Here is a 16,370-nt window from a genome sequence, read left to right as displayed (position 1 = left end):
GCTCTCTGAGGTCCCCTCCCCTAAAGCACAGCCTCTTTGACCCTAGCTGTGCAGCTGTGTTTACTACAGCCAGAGGAGAACGGCTGGCTTCACAGGGCACAAATCTGGGCATGTATGGCAATAGGGGTGGGGTACAACTTCCACCTTCTCTCAGAGGGTGACAAGAGGTCAAAGAGCAGGACAGGTGTGGGCTCTTTACACACATACCACCTTCTGAATTTCCTGAGTGGCTGTGTCAGCTCAGTATCTAGAAAAATGAACACAGTGGGCACACAAGTACACACATGTTCACAGTTGCTTCTTCTCCTAAGTGCCTGGCACTCTGCTAGGTACTGAAGTTTCAGTCAGAAACTTATGGAGCCCATGAATGGGACAAGCGAGTAAAACCAAGTTACTTGATGGATTCAGTTCATTATCACCATGCCATTAGTACAAAGACACGATCACCTAGGGAGATCTTGGGACTTGTCCAGGAAGAACTGCTTATGCTCAGGGCTGAGAAGCAGGCAGCTTAAAGAACGTTAGCAGATAATAATGGAGGAGGACCAGGGTGGCTCACAAAGGTCTTAGAGAAACTGGGAGGGAGAGAATCAGTCAGTTCACCTCATTCAAATAGCAGGAAGGACAGGGAAGGCAAAGCGCCTCAGCTACTGATTGATACCTAGCCCATCCTCCCAGGCAAACTGACCTTTACCAAGTGACTCCATGAGACCATACATACAAGGATCCAGTCCAGCTCACACAAAGACTCAGAGAAGAAAGCTGAGTACAGTGTCTCAGTATACTCGTAACCCAAGCAACTTGGGAGATGGATGGGGAGGACACTTAGGTTCAAGAATTTGAGGCCACCCTAAACAACAGAGACTCCATTTCTTAAAAAGAAAAAAAAACAACCGACCAACCAACCAACAAACAAACAAAAAACCCAGGAGTTAGTGAGAGTTTAAGAGGGCAGTGAAGAAGGCCCAAACAAACAGAAGAAGAAGAAGAAGAAGAAGAAGAAGAAGAAGAAGAAGAAGAAGAAGAAGAAGAAGAAGAAGAAGAAGAAACAACAACTTTGTCTCAAAAGAATCAAACAAAACAAGAAAACAAAATTAACCACCACAACAAAAAAACTTCTGAAGGACTGGCTATGACTCAATGGTTAGGAGAGCTCATTGCACTTACAAAAGACCGGTTCAGTTCCCAGTACCCATATCTCATAGCTCACGACCATTTCTATCTCCAGTTTCAGGGGATTCAATACCCTCTTCTGGCCTTTGCAAACACTGGACACACATGTGGTGCACAGAGACTCATGCAAACAAAACATCTATACACATAAAATAAAAATATTTTTAAAAGGTAAATGAGGATGACCATTTGTTTCAACCATCTCTTTTCTAGGTAAAGACACAAAGATTTACAATTAGGATCTAGAAAGGATAATTGCCCAACAATAGTTGGGCTATGTAACCCACTTGGGTGTTCACCCATCAGTTGGATGAACTGGCAAACAAAATGCAGCACAGTAGAATAACTTATAAAGGAGGACCAACATAGGGAGTTTGAGGCCACCCTGGGCCATATAAAGTCCTGATTAAAAAAGAAAAATTCTGACACACTACAAACAATATGTATTGCCTTTGATTTTATGCTCCGCTAAAGAAGCAAGACATAAAAGGAGATCGAGCCTTGTTTCGGAGACTCATTTATTCCATGAGGAAAGCTAGCTGTGTCAGGTTCCTTTACAAAAGTTGAGCTGCTGTGAACAACTATAGCACAGGCAAACCTGTGCACCGGGCGGGGCTTCGGCACCCTACCAGAGGAGGGGCCTCGGCGTGATCTGCGTCATGACGCACAGTGACGAGAGACGCCAGCGCCGCACAGGGTAGGGGCGGGACGGCGCCCCCTGCGGCCGGGCCGCGGGCTCGGTGCGGGGTGAGGGGTGCGGGAGAGTGGGCGGCAGGCTGGGCCGGCGTGGCCCCATGCTGCTGCCGCTGGCCTGCCTGCATGGGCGGGTGGCACAGTGCCTAACCTCCCTGCTGGTGCTCGCAGAGCCACTGCCCAGGCCCCGGCGCGGTGCAAAGACGCGCAGCGCAGCGCCGACCAGTGTGGAGGTGGCCCCGGCTGGAACGAAGATGGCCTCAGAACTGTACCCGCCCGCCGGCGCCTCTGCAGCTACTGCCACCGACATTGCCAACAGCAACGCGGCGGGCGCGGCCGTGGACAGAAAGGTCAGCCTTTGCTGCCCGCCCCGCCTGGCGCCCGCCCCACTGCCGCCCTTGCCCGCGCCGCCCGCGCCAGACAACAACAATCCCGAGAGCCCCAACTGGCAGTCCTTCCACCCGACGCTGCGAGAGAGGTGAGCTGCCGCCCGCCCCCGGGCTCTGGAGCTCCGGAGCCTGGGCGCGCGCTGTTCCAGTCCGTGTGCCTCTCCCCTTTACAGGAATGCGCTCATGTTCAACAACGAGCTGATGGCTGACGTCCACTTCATCGTGGGGGCCTTAGGGGCAGCCAGGCGCGTGCCCGCCCACAAGGTGGGTTTGGGCGCAGCCCTGTCCTCTGGCGGGCCTGGCTAGACGCAATATCCCCAGCCTTCTTTACAACCCTGTAGCTCAAGTGATTTTCTTTTATTCACAGTACGTCTTGGCTGTCGGCAGCTCTGTCTTCTATGCCATGTTCTATGGGGACCTTGCGGAAGTCAAATCAGAAATCCACATTCCTGACGTCGAGCCTGCTGCCTTCCTGGTCTTGTTAAAGTAAGTGCTTTACTCTGGGGCTGGAAGGATGGGGTGGTTACCTTCCAGTTGTCCCCTACATGTTTCCTACAACCCAAGAGGTTGTGCATGGGAGCCCATGAGTTCCTCTCTGAGGCCAGCCCTTGCAGCTCCCCAGAAGAGTCCCTGCCTTACCCAGGTACATGTACAGTGATGAGATTGATCTGGAGGCGGACACAGTGCTCGCCACTCTGTATGCTGCTAAGAAGTACATTGTACCTGCATTAGCCAAGGCCTGTGTCAACTTTCTGGAGACAAGCCTGGAAGCCAAAAATGCCTGTGTCCTGCTATCCCAGAGCCGACTGTTTGAGGAGCCTGAACTGACCCAGCGCTGCTGGGAAGTCATTGACGCACAGGCTGAGATGGCTTTGAAGTCTGAAGGCTTCTGTGAAATTGACCGGCAGACCCTGGAGATCATTGTGACCAGGGAGGCCCTCAACACCAAAGAGGCTGTGGTCTTCGAGGCGGTCCTGAACTGGGCTGAGGCAGAGTGCAAGAGACAGGGCCTCCCAGTCACCCCTCACAACAAGAGGCATGTTTTGGGAAGAGCCCTCTATCTAGTCCGAATTCCAACTATGACTCTAGAGGAGTTTGCCAACGGTGCTGCCCAGTCAGATATCCTGACCTTAGAGGAGACCCACAATATCTTCCTTTGGTACACGGCTGCCAACAAGCCAATCCTCGACTTTCCCCTGACCAAAAGGAAGGGCCTTGCTCCACAGAGGTGTCACCGCTTCCAGTCTTCTGCCTACCGAAGCAACCAGTGGAGATATCGTGGGCGCTGTGACAGCATCCAGTTTGCAGTGGACAGAAGGGTGTTCATTGCCGGACTGGGCTTATATGGGTCCAGTTCTGGGAAGGCTGAGTACAGTGTGAAGATTGAACTCAAACGGCTAGGGATGGTCCTAGCTCAGAATCTCACCAAGTTTGTTTCAGATGGATCCAGCAACACATTCTCAGTCTGGTTTGAGCATCCAGTCCAGGTGGAGCAGGACACCTTCTACACTGCCAGTGCTGTCCTGGATGGCAGTGAGCTCAGCTACTTTGGGCAGGAAGGAATGACAGAAGTACAGTGTGGAAAGGTAGCCTTCCAGTTCCAGTGCTCCTCGGACAGTACCAATGGGACTGGAGTCCAGGGTGGACAGATTCCAGAGCTCATCTTCTATGCCTGAGGTGTAGGGGTTGGGGTGGACTTGCCATTAGGCTCTTCCTCCATGGAGTCTACCCAGTAAGTGCAGTGGAGGTGCAGGACACTGCCTACTGCCTTACTGATACCATTAAAGGTTTGGCTTACCATATCAGCCCGAGTCTGAAACAGATGACTTCTCTTTACAGATCTTTAGAAACTGATCTTAGGAACAGTATTATACATGTCCCCTGACCCTGAGACGATATTCCACAGATGGAGGACAGGTGCAGGTCCAAGGTAGTCCCAGTGGCACCCAAGCTTCAGGACCCTTGGATTCTCTTCCCACTCTTTTGGATTCTAAGTGGCTCCAGCTTACTTTAAGGCCTTCCATTCAAGCCACAAGTTGCTGAAAAGTCACTTAAAATAGTTCCATCCTATTTAAGTGAATTTTCATAATAAAGGTTTCACGGAACAAGAGCCACATGTAAATAAGTGACTGTAGGAAATATTGACTGGGGCATTCTCTTTCTCATCCTACTGAGAAGAACATCCTGTCTGTATGAAGTCTGTAGTGCAGAGCGGTTAAAACCAAACCCTATCTTAGGAGAGCCCATCTATGCCTCTGTGGCATCTGAGCTGTCTTCCTCTCAAGGGCTGTCTCTAGAATTCTGCAGAAGACCACATGTCTGGGTGACTGTGTTTGTTAAAGTACCTCAAGGTTCTACTGCAGAGGTCAGACTTGAGGATTAGGCTGTGTGCTGTGCTGTCTGCTGTGGGGTGCTATGTGGGTAAGAAGGATCCCTAGGTCCAGGTCCAGGCTTCCCTTATAGTTGTTTTGCCCTGAAAAAGCACCTGATCTTCAAAGGCCCACTAGCAGGGCAATGTTATCTGGGGAGAGAATATGTGTCGTAGGCTAGTGTGCCTAACACCAGAAGCCTGGCCCTGCTGGGCCTCAAATCTACTCTCCCAGACCCTCTGGCTCTAGCTCCCAGTAGTACCTTTTTATTGTGAGTTGATACTTAAGAAAACATGAAAACCCCATCCTTGCATATTAGAAGAGCCATGGCTAGAGGGTACCTGCTCCTGGAACTTCTTCCCTCAATTGTTAGGAGGCCCCTGCCTTTCTCAAGGTATCCATGAGGTTCCCAATGTGAAGTGTTATACTATTCCCTTTGGTCCTGAGCCACATCTGATAGGCATTGATGGGAAGCTTTGAGTCTGCACCAGAAATAAAACCCTATTGCCTGTATTTCCCACAAACTTTAGGAGAAATTCCTTAGCTTTGGGGTTCTGTACTTTGGTCTGACAACCCTCTACTCTGAGCACCTTAGCATGTTAGTTTCCAGAGGTGGTATTGTCTGAGTTCAGCCTACCTATAGCCGGTGCGTTGATGCAGAGCTCCCTCGCCAAGAGCAGGAATGTCTTCCCCAGCACATACACATTCACCTGTGACAAAAAGAACACAGCTAGGAATGCGCTGGTATTCAAGAAAACATTTGCTTTTTTCTTTTTTAATAATTTGTGTGGGGTTGTTTTGTTTTGGTTCTTGTTCTGATTTTCAAACAGGGTTTCTCTGTGTAGCCCTGGCTGTCCTGGAACTTGCTCTGTAGACCAGGCAGACCTCGAACTCAGAGAACCACCTGCCTCTGCTTCCTGAATGCTGGGTAAAGGCAAGCACCACCACACCCTGCTCAGCTGCTGTTTTCTGAAAGTGTCTTCAAAGATCCCATTGCCAGAGCTCCCTGCTGGACTGTGGAAAATCCATTCCATGCCTCTGCTGGTTTCCACATCAGGAGCACCAGCTTTCTTCCTATTTGGCTGCCCTTAATCTTGTCAATGGCTTAGAAAAGTTTTTTGAAGATACCCGCTAGAGTATGGTAGGTAACACAATACAGAGTTATGCTTAGTTTTGAACCAACACAAGACTGGTACACAACACAATAGCTACTCTTCCTCTTACCTTATAGTCCCAGAGATCTCAGTTTCCTTGCTGGAATTTCAAATGTTTCCTTCACTACCCTCACCTCAAGTCCTTATCTGCCATGTAGCCTGAGGAAGTAAGCAGTGGGAATAATTCCATTCTGGAAAGGCTGTACCAAAGGCTGAGTGGCTGGAACACTATCAGTTGTCAGGAAAGCAAAGGTTTAGCCAGTGTACAGACTCCTAATGTGCAGTTCAGTACATCAGCGCAGCACTGCATGGACTAGCCTGGGATACTCAGGCCTTCCCAACCCTAGAGCCTCCTCCTATCCTCGGCTCCCTGAAAGCCCCACTGCACTCATGCCAGGCCGTGCCTTATAGATATGACTGGTCTAGCCTTCTGCCTTTGGCTTCCTGAACGAACTCCCTCACCTAATCAAGCCTAGCCTGTGGGCCCTCTGCTGAACCTCTTTTCCTGGCATGAAGGTGATACCCCCAGATGTTGACATATGTCAAGAGGGATGATACACAATGGGGTCTTCATTACATGCAGGATTGGGGGAAGAGAGTTTATGACTTGTCAACTTAGTGAGTCAACCCAATTGAGAAGGCCAAGGTCAGCCTCCATAGCCAATCAGCAGTGGGCTGGTAACCTTCCACCCTGGCTGGATACAGGTATCTTTCTGAGGTCTTCATGAGGACTGGTGGCTCAGAGAGCACTTTCTGAAGTAATTCTACCTTCCTGCGGTTTCAAGGGTCAGCTATAAAACTATGGCATGCGTGACTATATGGTCTATGAGGGTATTCATATATGGTATGTGAACATGCATGGGCCATATAATATATAGTCTGTGTTCAAGTATGCAAATAAGTGTGCTCCCATAGCAGTACTCTGTTCCTGCAGCATCCTCTCAGGTTCCCATGGACATCCAGGTCCCTACTCTAGTGTTGTGGCCAAAGCTGGCCCCGACTTTCATCTACCCACCTCAAACTCCTTCACTATTTTAATCTTGGGTTCCAGATGGATATGTCTGATGATGAAACATGAATGCTACAAAAAGAGACTGAATAGACTTAAAGTGTAAATTCAAAGTTTTCACACTTTCCAAGAGATGGCTCGGTGATATAGAGCACTTGCTTCCCATGTAGAGGCCTTGGGTTTGGTTCCCAGTACCCATATGGTGGCTCACAGCTATCTCTAACTCTGGTTCCAGAGGATCCAACACCCTCTTCTGGCCTCTGTGGGTACCAGGGACACAGGTGGTCCACACACATACATATAGGCAAATGCTCATGTAAATAAATTTAAAAGAAAAAAAATCTTCTAAGGAACTTTCTAGAGATAGTTTTTAAGCATCTGGGACTACAAGTGTGTACCACTACACCTGGCTTCTAGGCATACTAATATTGATAGGTACTGTGACATCGTCACATTGACAGTTCATTCTCCTATTGTGGCTATCTGCCTTTGGTATGCATGTGAATCAGAAAAAAGTGAGGCTTACGCTGACTCCTCTCTTCAAAGCAGCCAGTTTCACCAGAGGCTTTTACTGACATAGGCATGAGCCCTACCCAGAGACAAGCAAAAGCATCTTGTCTTAAGGTCAGATGAGGCCTGGCCCCAGGGAGGTCTTAGAGGAACAAAAGAACATACTGTGGATGCTTGGGGGCAAAGACAGCCGTGTATGGTCTCCCATGCAGGCCCCCTCACACTCCATTTAACCAGCATGGCCCTACCAAGAAGAGTAGTCTGTGCCATCCAGACTATACAGCTGGCCGGACCTCAGCCTTTCCTGGTGGCATGCCACCTTCTAGCCTGACAGTCTGGGCTGTTTTCCCATTTCCAAAGCTGTGAAGCCAAAGATGACTGGTGTACCTGTTTTCCTCGAAGAGGTGTCCAAGCTACTTCTGGTACTGCCTGGCCCTGGCCCCCATCTTTTCTGGGAGACTGGAAACAGTCATGTGGCCATGCTCTGAACTGAGCACAATGCATTCAAAGGTGAAGTCAATGGATTATCACAATTCCAAAAAGTTATTTTTAGCTTAACCAAAAAAAAATTTCAGTAATAGCTGCTGAGAGATGCCATTTATAAAGACAGCTGGGAGGACAAAAATACAAGGCACCATCTGACTGAACTCTGTTAGTCAGAAGTACTGAGGGATTAGCAACCAGGAGCAGTACCCTGGCCTATGGGCTCTTAGGACCCCTGGGGGCATCCAGATCAGGGTTTTGATGGAGGAGGGTCATCTGTCTGTGTTACTTTCATTGGTTAATAAAAAAATCTGCCTTGGCCCTTTAATAGGACAAAAACTTAGGTAGGCGGAGTAGGCAGAACAAAATTATAAAAAAAAAAAAAAAAAATCAAACCACAAAGTCAGACAGACGCCTCAGACAGTCATCATAGCTCTCCTCTCCGAGATGGACACAGGTTAAAAATCTTCCCGATAAGACACCACCTTGTGGTGCTACACAGATTACTAAATATGGGTTAAAACAAGATGTAAAAGTTAGCCAATAATAGACTAAAGCTAATGGGCCAAATAATGTTTAAAAAAATACAATTTGTATGTTATTATTTCCGGGGCTAAGCTAGCCATACAAAAACCAGGCGGGACAAAAAACAGGCCTGCCCACAACTCCTTCTACAGGGTTTCCATTCAGGGTGAACTTGTGGTCATTCATTCTACTTCCTGGTCTATAGTGTCACTGTGGACCTCAGGGAGAGATCAGGAGACTTCAGTTAGTCTTTAGCCAACTGCCGCCCACAGTGCCATCAACAGGGCAATTCTACAGGTACCTCTTTCCTTCACTGCCTTTGAAGGTACCTAGGTGCATCTTCTCATAATGTTCAGTTACTTAGAAGTGAACAGTGCACTGACCATTGTGCCACATGACTTTAATCCTAGTACTGCAGAGGCAGGCAGATCTCTGAGTTCCAAGCTTGGTAGGGCTACATGAGACCTACTCTTAAAAAACAAACAGAAACAAGCAATGCAACAAAAAACACTTTATCTGAATCTAGAAAGCTAATGACCCTAAATAGACTGTACTTACAAAGGTTGTTTTTTGCTTTTTTTGGTTTTGAGACAGGGTTTCTCTGTAGCTTTGGAGCCTGTCCTGGAACTAGCTCTTGTAGACCAGGCTGGCCTTGAACTCAGAGATCCGCCTGCCTGGGATTAAAGATGTGCACCAACACCGCCCGGCTACTTACGAAGGTTATACATGCAATGGGATCCAATATTCCCTTTAAGAAAAGAACTTTCTTTGCCTTAAACTGAGCTTCACAAGGGGCTCTCAAATAATTTTAAGGTTGAGCCACCAGGCTCTGGATAATACTGTGGCTGTGAGCTGCCTTCTCCTATTGAGGCCCCAAGCTCTGGCAACACAAGCTTCACCACCCTGAACACAAAGGCTACCTATAACCACAGGCTGCAGGTGTAGGAAACAGGCTGTGACCCTGCAAAGCCCTCAGGGCAGAAAGACTTAAGGAAAGTGATCTACCTGGAGCAGGTCGCTGAGGTCAAGGAGCATGTCTGCAGCCAGAGTTAAGGAGTGTTTGCATGGAGGCTACCAGGGTTATATACCCAGAGAGCTGGTCCTCATTTGTCAGATCCAAGCTCATCATCTGACCAGGGAGGAAAAGGCCCTGATGGAACTAACCAGTCCTTGAGGGAGACCTCTGGGAATCTACTTTAAGGACAGAAAGTTACAAGAGGGAGTGGGGGAAAGGGTCAGGGAAACCAGAAACAGGGGCTTCAGATGTCTACTGTACAATATCTTGTGTTCAGACACAGCATAGAAATAGACCACCACACCTCAACTCTATTCCTTAGGCATAGACTGGGGACTTCCAAATCAACATTCTGAGAGTCAGCAGGGCAACTCCTGGAGGACAGACAAAGATATTACAGCAAGGCAGTGAGTACCTACCAAGCATCGCCAGTGGGACTCTGATGTGAGATCTATCCTTGCATGAGTGTGAGAGTAAACAGCACTAAGATCTCAGATAAGTCCAAACTCAGATGGCACACAGACAAAATAAAAACAAGTCACTTGTCAGTGAAGTTAAGCTACTGGTTATAGGTGCAGACCAGTAGAAAACTGTGCTTAACATGTACAAGGTATTGCATCCATTCGCAGTGCCACACAGTAAAAAATTATACAGGCTGCAGAGATGGCTCAATGGCTAAAAGCACTTGCTGTTGCCAGGCGGTGGTGATGCATACCTTTAATCTCAGCACCTGGGAGGCAGAATGCACATACAATGAAAATAAATCTCAAAACAATTTTTAATAAAATAAAAATTAATAAACAGGCCAGGCATGGTAGCACATGCCTTTAATCCTAGCACTTGGGAGGTAGAGGCAGGTAGACCTCTGTGAGTTCAAGGCCAGCCTGGTCTAGTAGACCCAGGACAGCCAGGGCTACAAAGAGACCTTATCTCAAACAAACAAAAACAAACAAAGCAAAGGAAAATAGTTGTCACATATAGTTCCAACACCTAGGGGTCTGAAGCAAGATTACTTAAACTCTAGTTCAGGGCCAGCCTGGGAGAAACAGTTCATCTCTAGAAGATAAGGGGGAAGGAGTTTAGATGGTTTAGCTAGTAAAGACATTAGTGTTATGCAAACCTGAAAACCTGAGTGTGACCTTAGGAACCCATGGTAAAAGAAGGAAAGTGACTTCTTAAAGTTGTCTTCTGAACTCCACAATGTCCATGTGATACACATGCCTGTGTACATATACAGAGATACACAGATAATAGATTTTTAAATATACATAATTTTATAAGTATAATAAAATAGAAACCAAAACACGGGCAAAGCTTATGAGCAAAAACTTCATAAAGAGAGATAAACAGCTCATGTACACATGAAAAGAATTCTACTGCACCGAGGGATCACAGAAACCTATCCAAGGCACTCATAACACCAAATGTTAACAAGGGTATAGACACCTTTAGCCCCTACACTATCCACAGACTGACGTGGCACAGCCACTGGGGACAGTTTGCAGGTTTCTTATAAGACAAAGTACAGGCCCACCTCTAACCCAGCTATTCCAGTCTGATGCATTTACCTGAGACAAAATCATTCACCCACAAAAGACATGCATAAGCATGCTCACAGGAAATTCATTCAAAATGGCCTCATACTGGGACCAACCCAGGGATCCATCAACAGAAGGCTAAATACGGTCTTATAAATACAGTGACTTCAGTGGGGAAGCAACATAGCAAATACAAAGGTTGCCAAGTAACAAAAAGTTTAGAGCAAAGAGCTTAGGTCATGTGCCTATATTTAAAGTACATCCCAGCTCCAAAAGCCACAGAGAAACCCAGTCTTAAACAAACAAACAAACAAACAAACAAACAAATAAAGTACATCCCAGAATAAGACAGCAAGTCTACAGTTGAAGGACAGAAGAATGATGGCAGCCTTTGGGGGCTGGAGAGGCAGGGTCTGACTGAAGGGGTGTCGCCAGACAAAGGTGTATAAACTGCTTAGAACTTACCAACTAGGAAAGGAAGATCTACTCATTTTACTTTATGTCAATTTTACCTCCAGATCTAATCTTGTCTATCAGCAAGACTGGGGCAGTGGAGTGGGCTGAGCCCTACTGCTTGCTTTGAACTGTGTCAAAAATAAGATGCTAAAGGACAGAAAGCTGATGGGAAGAGAGGATGGCTGTTCCTGTTCATGGGAGAGTTCAATTACTTCAACTCTGTTGTGTTTGAAAATCATTCACAATAAAGTTATGGCAGAAATTTTATATAATTTTAAAGATAATAGAATTCAACTTTCAACCAAAGTGACTGTTTTTCTTGGTAGGAAAAATCACCCAGCTGCTGGGAAGTCTATATGCAGGTCCTCCAAATAATGACTAGAGGCACTATGTCCTTCTAGCCCCTCTACTTCTAACGTGGATGCTGGAGTTTCTTAAGTCAAGAGAAGAGTCAAGGTCTGGACAAGGCATGACAGAACCCCAAATTCCAAGGGGGTAGGACCACTTTGTGACCCCATCTGGGTCTCACATCCTGACAGGTGATACTTGTGCTCAGCCAGACCCCAGCTCCAGTTGTTAAGGAGAAAAATAAACACAGCAGAGCGGGAAATGAAAAGCTGCTAGAGGCGGGACTTATGGGAGGGCTAGGGAGGCCTGCGAGACTCCCTCAGGCCATCCATCGTTCTGACAGTCTTAGAGTGCCCAGGCAGTCAGTGTTGGAGGTCAGGATCAGTTTCTCTGTAAAGAGAGCAGGTTAATGGCCAACCACGACCTCTGACTGGCTGTGCTTAGTGGAAGAACATTAACAGACAAGATCTGATTTAAACTGAGATTCTCCATAGGCTTCAAGTTTAGAGATTTAAATGAAGCAGAACTAGAGCAAAATGGAATTTATTTTCTTTCTATTCCTTGCTCTCTTCCTTTTAGCATGGAGGCTTGAATCTAGGACCTGGCACATAGAGCTCTCTACCACTAAGCTAAAGCCCTAGCCTATTCCCTATGTTTTCACATTTGAGCTACAGCAGGGTCCAAATTACCCTGAGTACTCTCTGGTTTTGTGTGTCAACTTGACATACACTAGAGTCATCAGAGAGGAAGGAGCCTCAGATGTGAAAATCCAGACCCAGCTGTAAGGCACTTTCTCAATTAGTGACAATAGGGGAAGGCCTAACCCATGGTAGGTGGTGCCTTCATCCTTGAGCTGTTGGGTAAGAAACTAGGTTAAGCAAGTCATGGGAAGTAAGCCAGTAAGCAGCACCCCCTCCACAGCCTCTGCATCAGCTCCTGCCTCTAGAATCCTGCCCTGCTGAGTTCCTGTCCCGACTTCCTTCAGTGATGAATAGTGATGTGGAAGTGTGAGCCAAATAAACCCTTTCCTCCCCAACTCCCCAACTCGCCCTCCTGCCCCTGTTGGTTTTTTGAGACAGGGTTTCTCTGTGTAATAGCCCTAGCTGCCTTGAAACTTGCTTTTTAGACAGACTGGCCTCAAACTCACAGAGGTCTGCCTGCTTCTGCCCCCTCCCCCCCCCCCCCCCCCCCCCCCCCCCCCGCCGAGTGCTGGGATTAAAGGCGCGCGCCACCATTGCCCAGCTCCCAACTTGCTTTTTGGTCATGGTGTTTGGTCACAGTAGCAGAAACCCTAACTAAGACACCCAGACTATTATATATATATATATGTATGTATGTATATATGTATGTATGTATATATGTATATATGTATATATATATATATAAAACGTATACAATATTCTATCTGTGTGTATGCCTGCAGGCCAAAAGAGGGCACCAGACCCCATTAACAGATGGTTGTGAGCCACCATGTGGTTGCTGGGAATTGAACTCAGGACCTTTGGAAGAGCAGGCAATGTTCTTAACCTCTGAGCCATCTCTCCAGACTATTCTTGAAGTCATGCTCAGTTCAGGCTGACCTTGAACTTGAGATCCTCTTGCCTCAGCCTCATGAAGCTGGGATTACAAACCTGTATCCAGGCCCAGCTATGAAATTTGTTTATACAGCCTCACATATGAAATGTTTCTATAGATATCCAAAGACAGCAACAAGAGAAATGGCCCCTCTATGTGCAATCTGACAAAAAGATCTGTGTTCATAACAGCAGATGAATGGTTCAGTGGGAAACCACCCAACTAAAACTGTCATTACAGGACCCCAAGAGATGACGAAGAAAAACTAGCCTAGCACTCACCATAGTCCACTTCTCACATCTCCTGGGCCCTCTTGCTCTAAATGATTGTTCCCTGCACAGTGCCATTCAGTAACGTTCTTCTCAGCCCAACCACAGCACTTCCAGAGCAGGAGCTCTCAGGATGCTCCCTCAGGCAAAGGCACTGAGAAAGCAGCAAGCAAGCCTGAACTCCATCTGCCACCAGGATGAGCAACTCCCCACTCCCTACTAACAAGACTGAGTCTGCCATCTACACAGTATTGATGCCCAACAACCCAGAAACCTACTGTCTATACACTATTACCTGCTGTCTTGTTCCCTATCTATCACTGGTGCATATTGTCCATGCTGATACCTACTTTCTGCATAGCACTGATACTTTGTCACTGATACAAAACTGATACCTACTCTCTACAAAGTATTGATACTGCTGCCTATAGACTCCTGAGGCCTGCTCTCTGGCAACATGATGACATGGAAGCATAAGGCCTTTCTTTCCTTTCCCATTTCCCTGAAAAAGTAATGGACCAAGAACCAAGGTTACCAAATTCTGGGACAGAGGCAGAATTAAAATGCAAACTGTTAGGGCCTGTAGCTCCTGGTGCGGCACAGTGCAGACCCCTCACCAGAGGGTGACACGGACTTGACAGAAGCTCTCAGTGCATACTGTTCTGGGCCCCTCCCTGCACTGGGACCATGAAAGAGAAGCAGGCTCAGGATACTCATATCTGTCTTCCTGAAACAGGAGCTAGAGAGGCTGAGGTCATTCTTTATAGTTGCCTAGGCCAAATATATGGACTGAACAGAGCCTGGAATGACTTGAGTTACCCCAGGCCTTAGGCAGCTCCAGCAACCAAGGACAGGTCCCATGAGAAGCCAGTCCTCAGGACACTATCTACAGACACTAACTGGCTTCAAAGCCCAACAGAACAGATGCTCTTGACGGTGTTTAAAAGACTCAGAAGACCTGATGATGGGCTTCCTTAGTCCATCTCCATGGAAGGATTGGCCTCTCACCACTCCAGCAACCACCTGTGCCTGTGAGTAAGTTTCTCTGCATGTGTGGCATATCTCAGACAACTGACACACCAACATTATTCTAAAAGAATCTCTGTATAGTGTGGCACTGCCAACATGCCTCCTCTACACCTCTTTTGCCTTGATGACTGAGCCTCTACCTACCAGATCTAGAGATGCCAAGTGCCTGCTTCTGCCTGCTCCATCCCCATGCCTTCCCAGGAGTGTAGCAGCAAACAGTCAGCTCCCACTCAGATCTACTTCTGATACTTGTCTCTCCTTTCCCAACTATTGAACAGGGGTACGGGACTTAGGTGGAAGCCACAGGAGCCTACTCTGTGCTCAGACCTGTGGAGATGGTCCTGAAGATGACACAGTCACCTGCCAAGACAGCTACCATCACACTTCAAGTTTGGGGCTTCTAAGTACATTTGTGCAGCCTAGAATCCTGATGGCTCTGGGGACAGCAGCCCAGCACAGTTTAATCACCTGCTCATAGTCTGATAGAGATTCTCCCTCCTGCCAAGGACAGCTGTGCCAGTGGAAGCAGGAAAGCCAGGCACCACTGCTCTCCTATTCCCAAGGTCATCTGCTGCTCTGCAGAGCAAAGCAGATGACAGGAAAGTAGCTTCAGTGAACGATCCTGACTCAAAACACAAGTGAAGAGGACAAGGAGATAACTCAGTGGGGAAAGGTACTTGCCACCAAACCTGACAACTTGAATTTGATTCTTGGACTTACACGGTGGAGGAAGAGAAGTGATTCTACAAATGGTCCACTTCATCCCACATATGCACTGTAGCACATGTGCCACACCCCCCCGACACACACATACATCAAAAAATAAAAGGACTGGGTTAAAAGATAAAGTCTAGGAACTGTCTCTAACCAAAAGGGTGAGTAGATGGATGAACAGAAAGCAAAGATTACTTAAAAGCCTGATGGGGCAGGCAGAGTAAACAAAATAGAAACCAAGTGACCTAACAAGTTCAAGGTGGGAGGTAGCCAGGGGGAGGGATTGAGACAGCAGCACACCAAGGTCCCTGGAATGATGGGAGAAGACACTATAAGCAGTACATTTATGACAGGAATGGATAGTAGAAAGCACTAGAGGAAGACTCTGCAGGACAAATGATGAAATTCCTGACATACGTGCTGCCGACAGAGCTCAGGGCTGGGTGTCTGGGAAGAGCACAGGAGAATTAGACTTGAAACCTCAAGAAACAAAGCTGTAAGGTGGTGGGGGGAGAGTCATGAGCTATCCTCCTCTGCCATCCAAAAGTGGCAGGGACTTAACAGTTTAGCCTGACTACACCCACCTTGGCAGCTGAGGTGGTTTGAATGAAAATGGCCCCCATAGATTCAGGGAGTGGCATTTCTGGAGGTGTGACCTTGTCAGAATAGGTGTGGCCTTGCGGAGAAACTATGTCACTGGGGGTGAGCTTTGAGGTTTCAGAAGCTCAAGCAGGCCCAGGTCACACTCTCTTTCTGATGCCTACTGATCCAGATATACAACTCCCAGCCACCTTTCAAGCACCATGTCTGCCTATTTGCCACCAAGCTTCCTACCATGATGGTAATGGACAAAACCTCTGAACCTGTAAGCCATCCCCAATTAAATGTTTTCCTTTAGGTCTCTTCACAGCAATAGAAACACTAAGACCTAACTAAGACAACAGCTTAGAGAGGGAGTCCTGCATCAGCTGGGACCAGACATCCAATAAAGGAATTGATGGGGGGCTGGAGAGATGGGTCAGAGGTTCAGAGCACTGACTGCTCTTCCAGAGATCCTGAGTTCAATTCCCAGCAACTGCATGGTGGCTCACAACCATCTTTATTGAGATCTGGTGCCCTCT

At 47.5% G+C, this 16,370-nt stretch overlaps 2 protein-coding genes across 8 annotated transcripts in view; one reads left to right on the top strand and one right to left on the bottom strand.

Annotated features, from left to right (window-relative positions):
* The window catches only part of Brf1 (BRF1 RNA polymerase III transcription initiation factor subunit), a 51,403-nt gene that overhangs the window by 21,151 nt on the left and 13,882 nt on the right, over positions 1-16,370 (bottom strand). For 2 of the 5 annotated variants that reach the window (XM_038338276.1, XM_038338275.1), the window contains exons 4-5: positions 9,311-9,342; positions 5,262-5,334 (exon numbers count right to left, since the gene is read on the bottom strand). In XM_038338276.1, the coding sequence (XP_038194204.1) occupies positions 5,262-5,334; positions 9,311-9,342 (105 nt within the window). Of the gene's footprint in view, positions 1-5,261; positions 5,335-9,310; positions 9,343-10,440; positions 12,668-15,003; positions 16,369-16,370 lie in introns of those variants that run through there. The other 3 variants (XM_038338279.1, XM_038338280.1, XM_038338277.1) reach the window with 3 other exon arrangements.
* Btbd6 (BTB domain containing 6) lies at positions 1,863-15,389 on the top strand. 3 transcript variants are annotated; one of them, XM_038338283.1, is made up of 4 exons: positions 1,863-2,344; positions 2,429-2,519; positions 2,623-2,741; positions 14,814-15,389. In XM_038338283.1, the coding sequence occupies exons 1-4, from the start codon at positions 1,968-1,970 to the stop codon at positions 14,878-14,880; spliced, it is 654 nt and encodes a 217-aa protein (XP_038194211.1). In that variant the 5' UTR covers positions 1,863-1,967; the 3' UTR covers positions 14,881-15,389. The 3 variants fall into 3 exon arrangements, with proteins under 3 accessions (XP_038194211.1, XP_038194209.1, XP_038194210.1); XM_038338281.2 differs by lacking the exon at positions 14,814-15,389 and adding an exon at positions 2,899-4,057; XM_038338282.2 differs by lacking the exons at positions 2,429-2,519; positions 14,814-15,389 and adding an exon at positions 2,899-4,057 and having other exon boundaries at positions 2,210-2,344.

This window comes from Arvicola amphibius, chromosome 7 (assembly GCF_903992535.2).
Source record: "Arvicola amphibius chromosome 7, mArvAmp1.2, whole genome shotgun sequence".
In the NCBI taxonomy this organism is placed as follows: domain Eukaryota; kingdom Metazoa; phylum Chordata; class Mammalia; order Rodentia; family Cricetidae; genus Arvicola; species Arvicola amphibius.
This window is presented reverse-complemented; position numbering and strand designations above follow the sequence as displayed.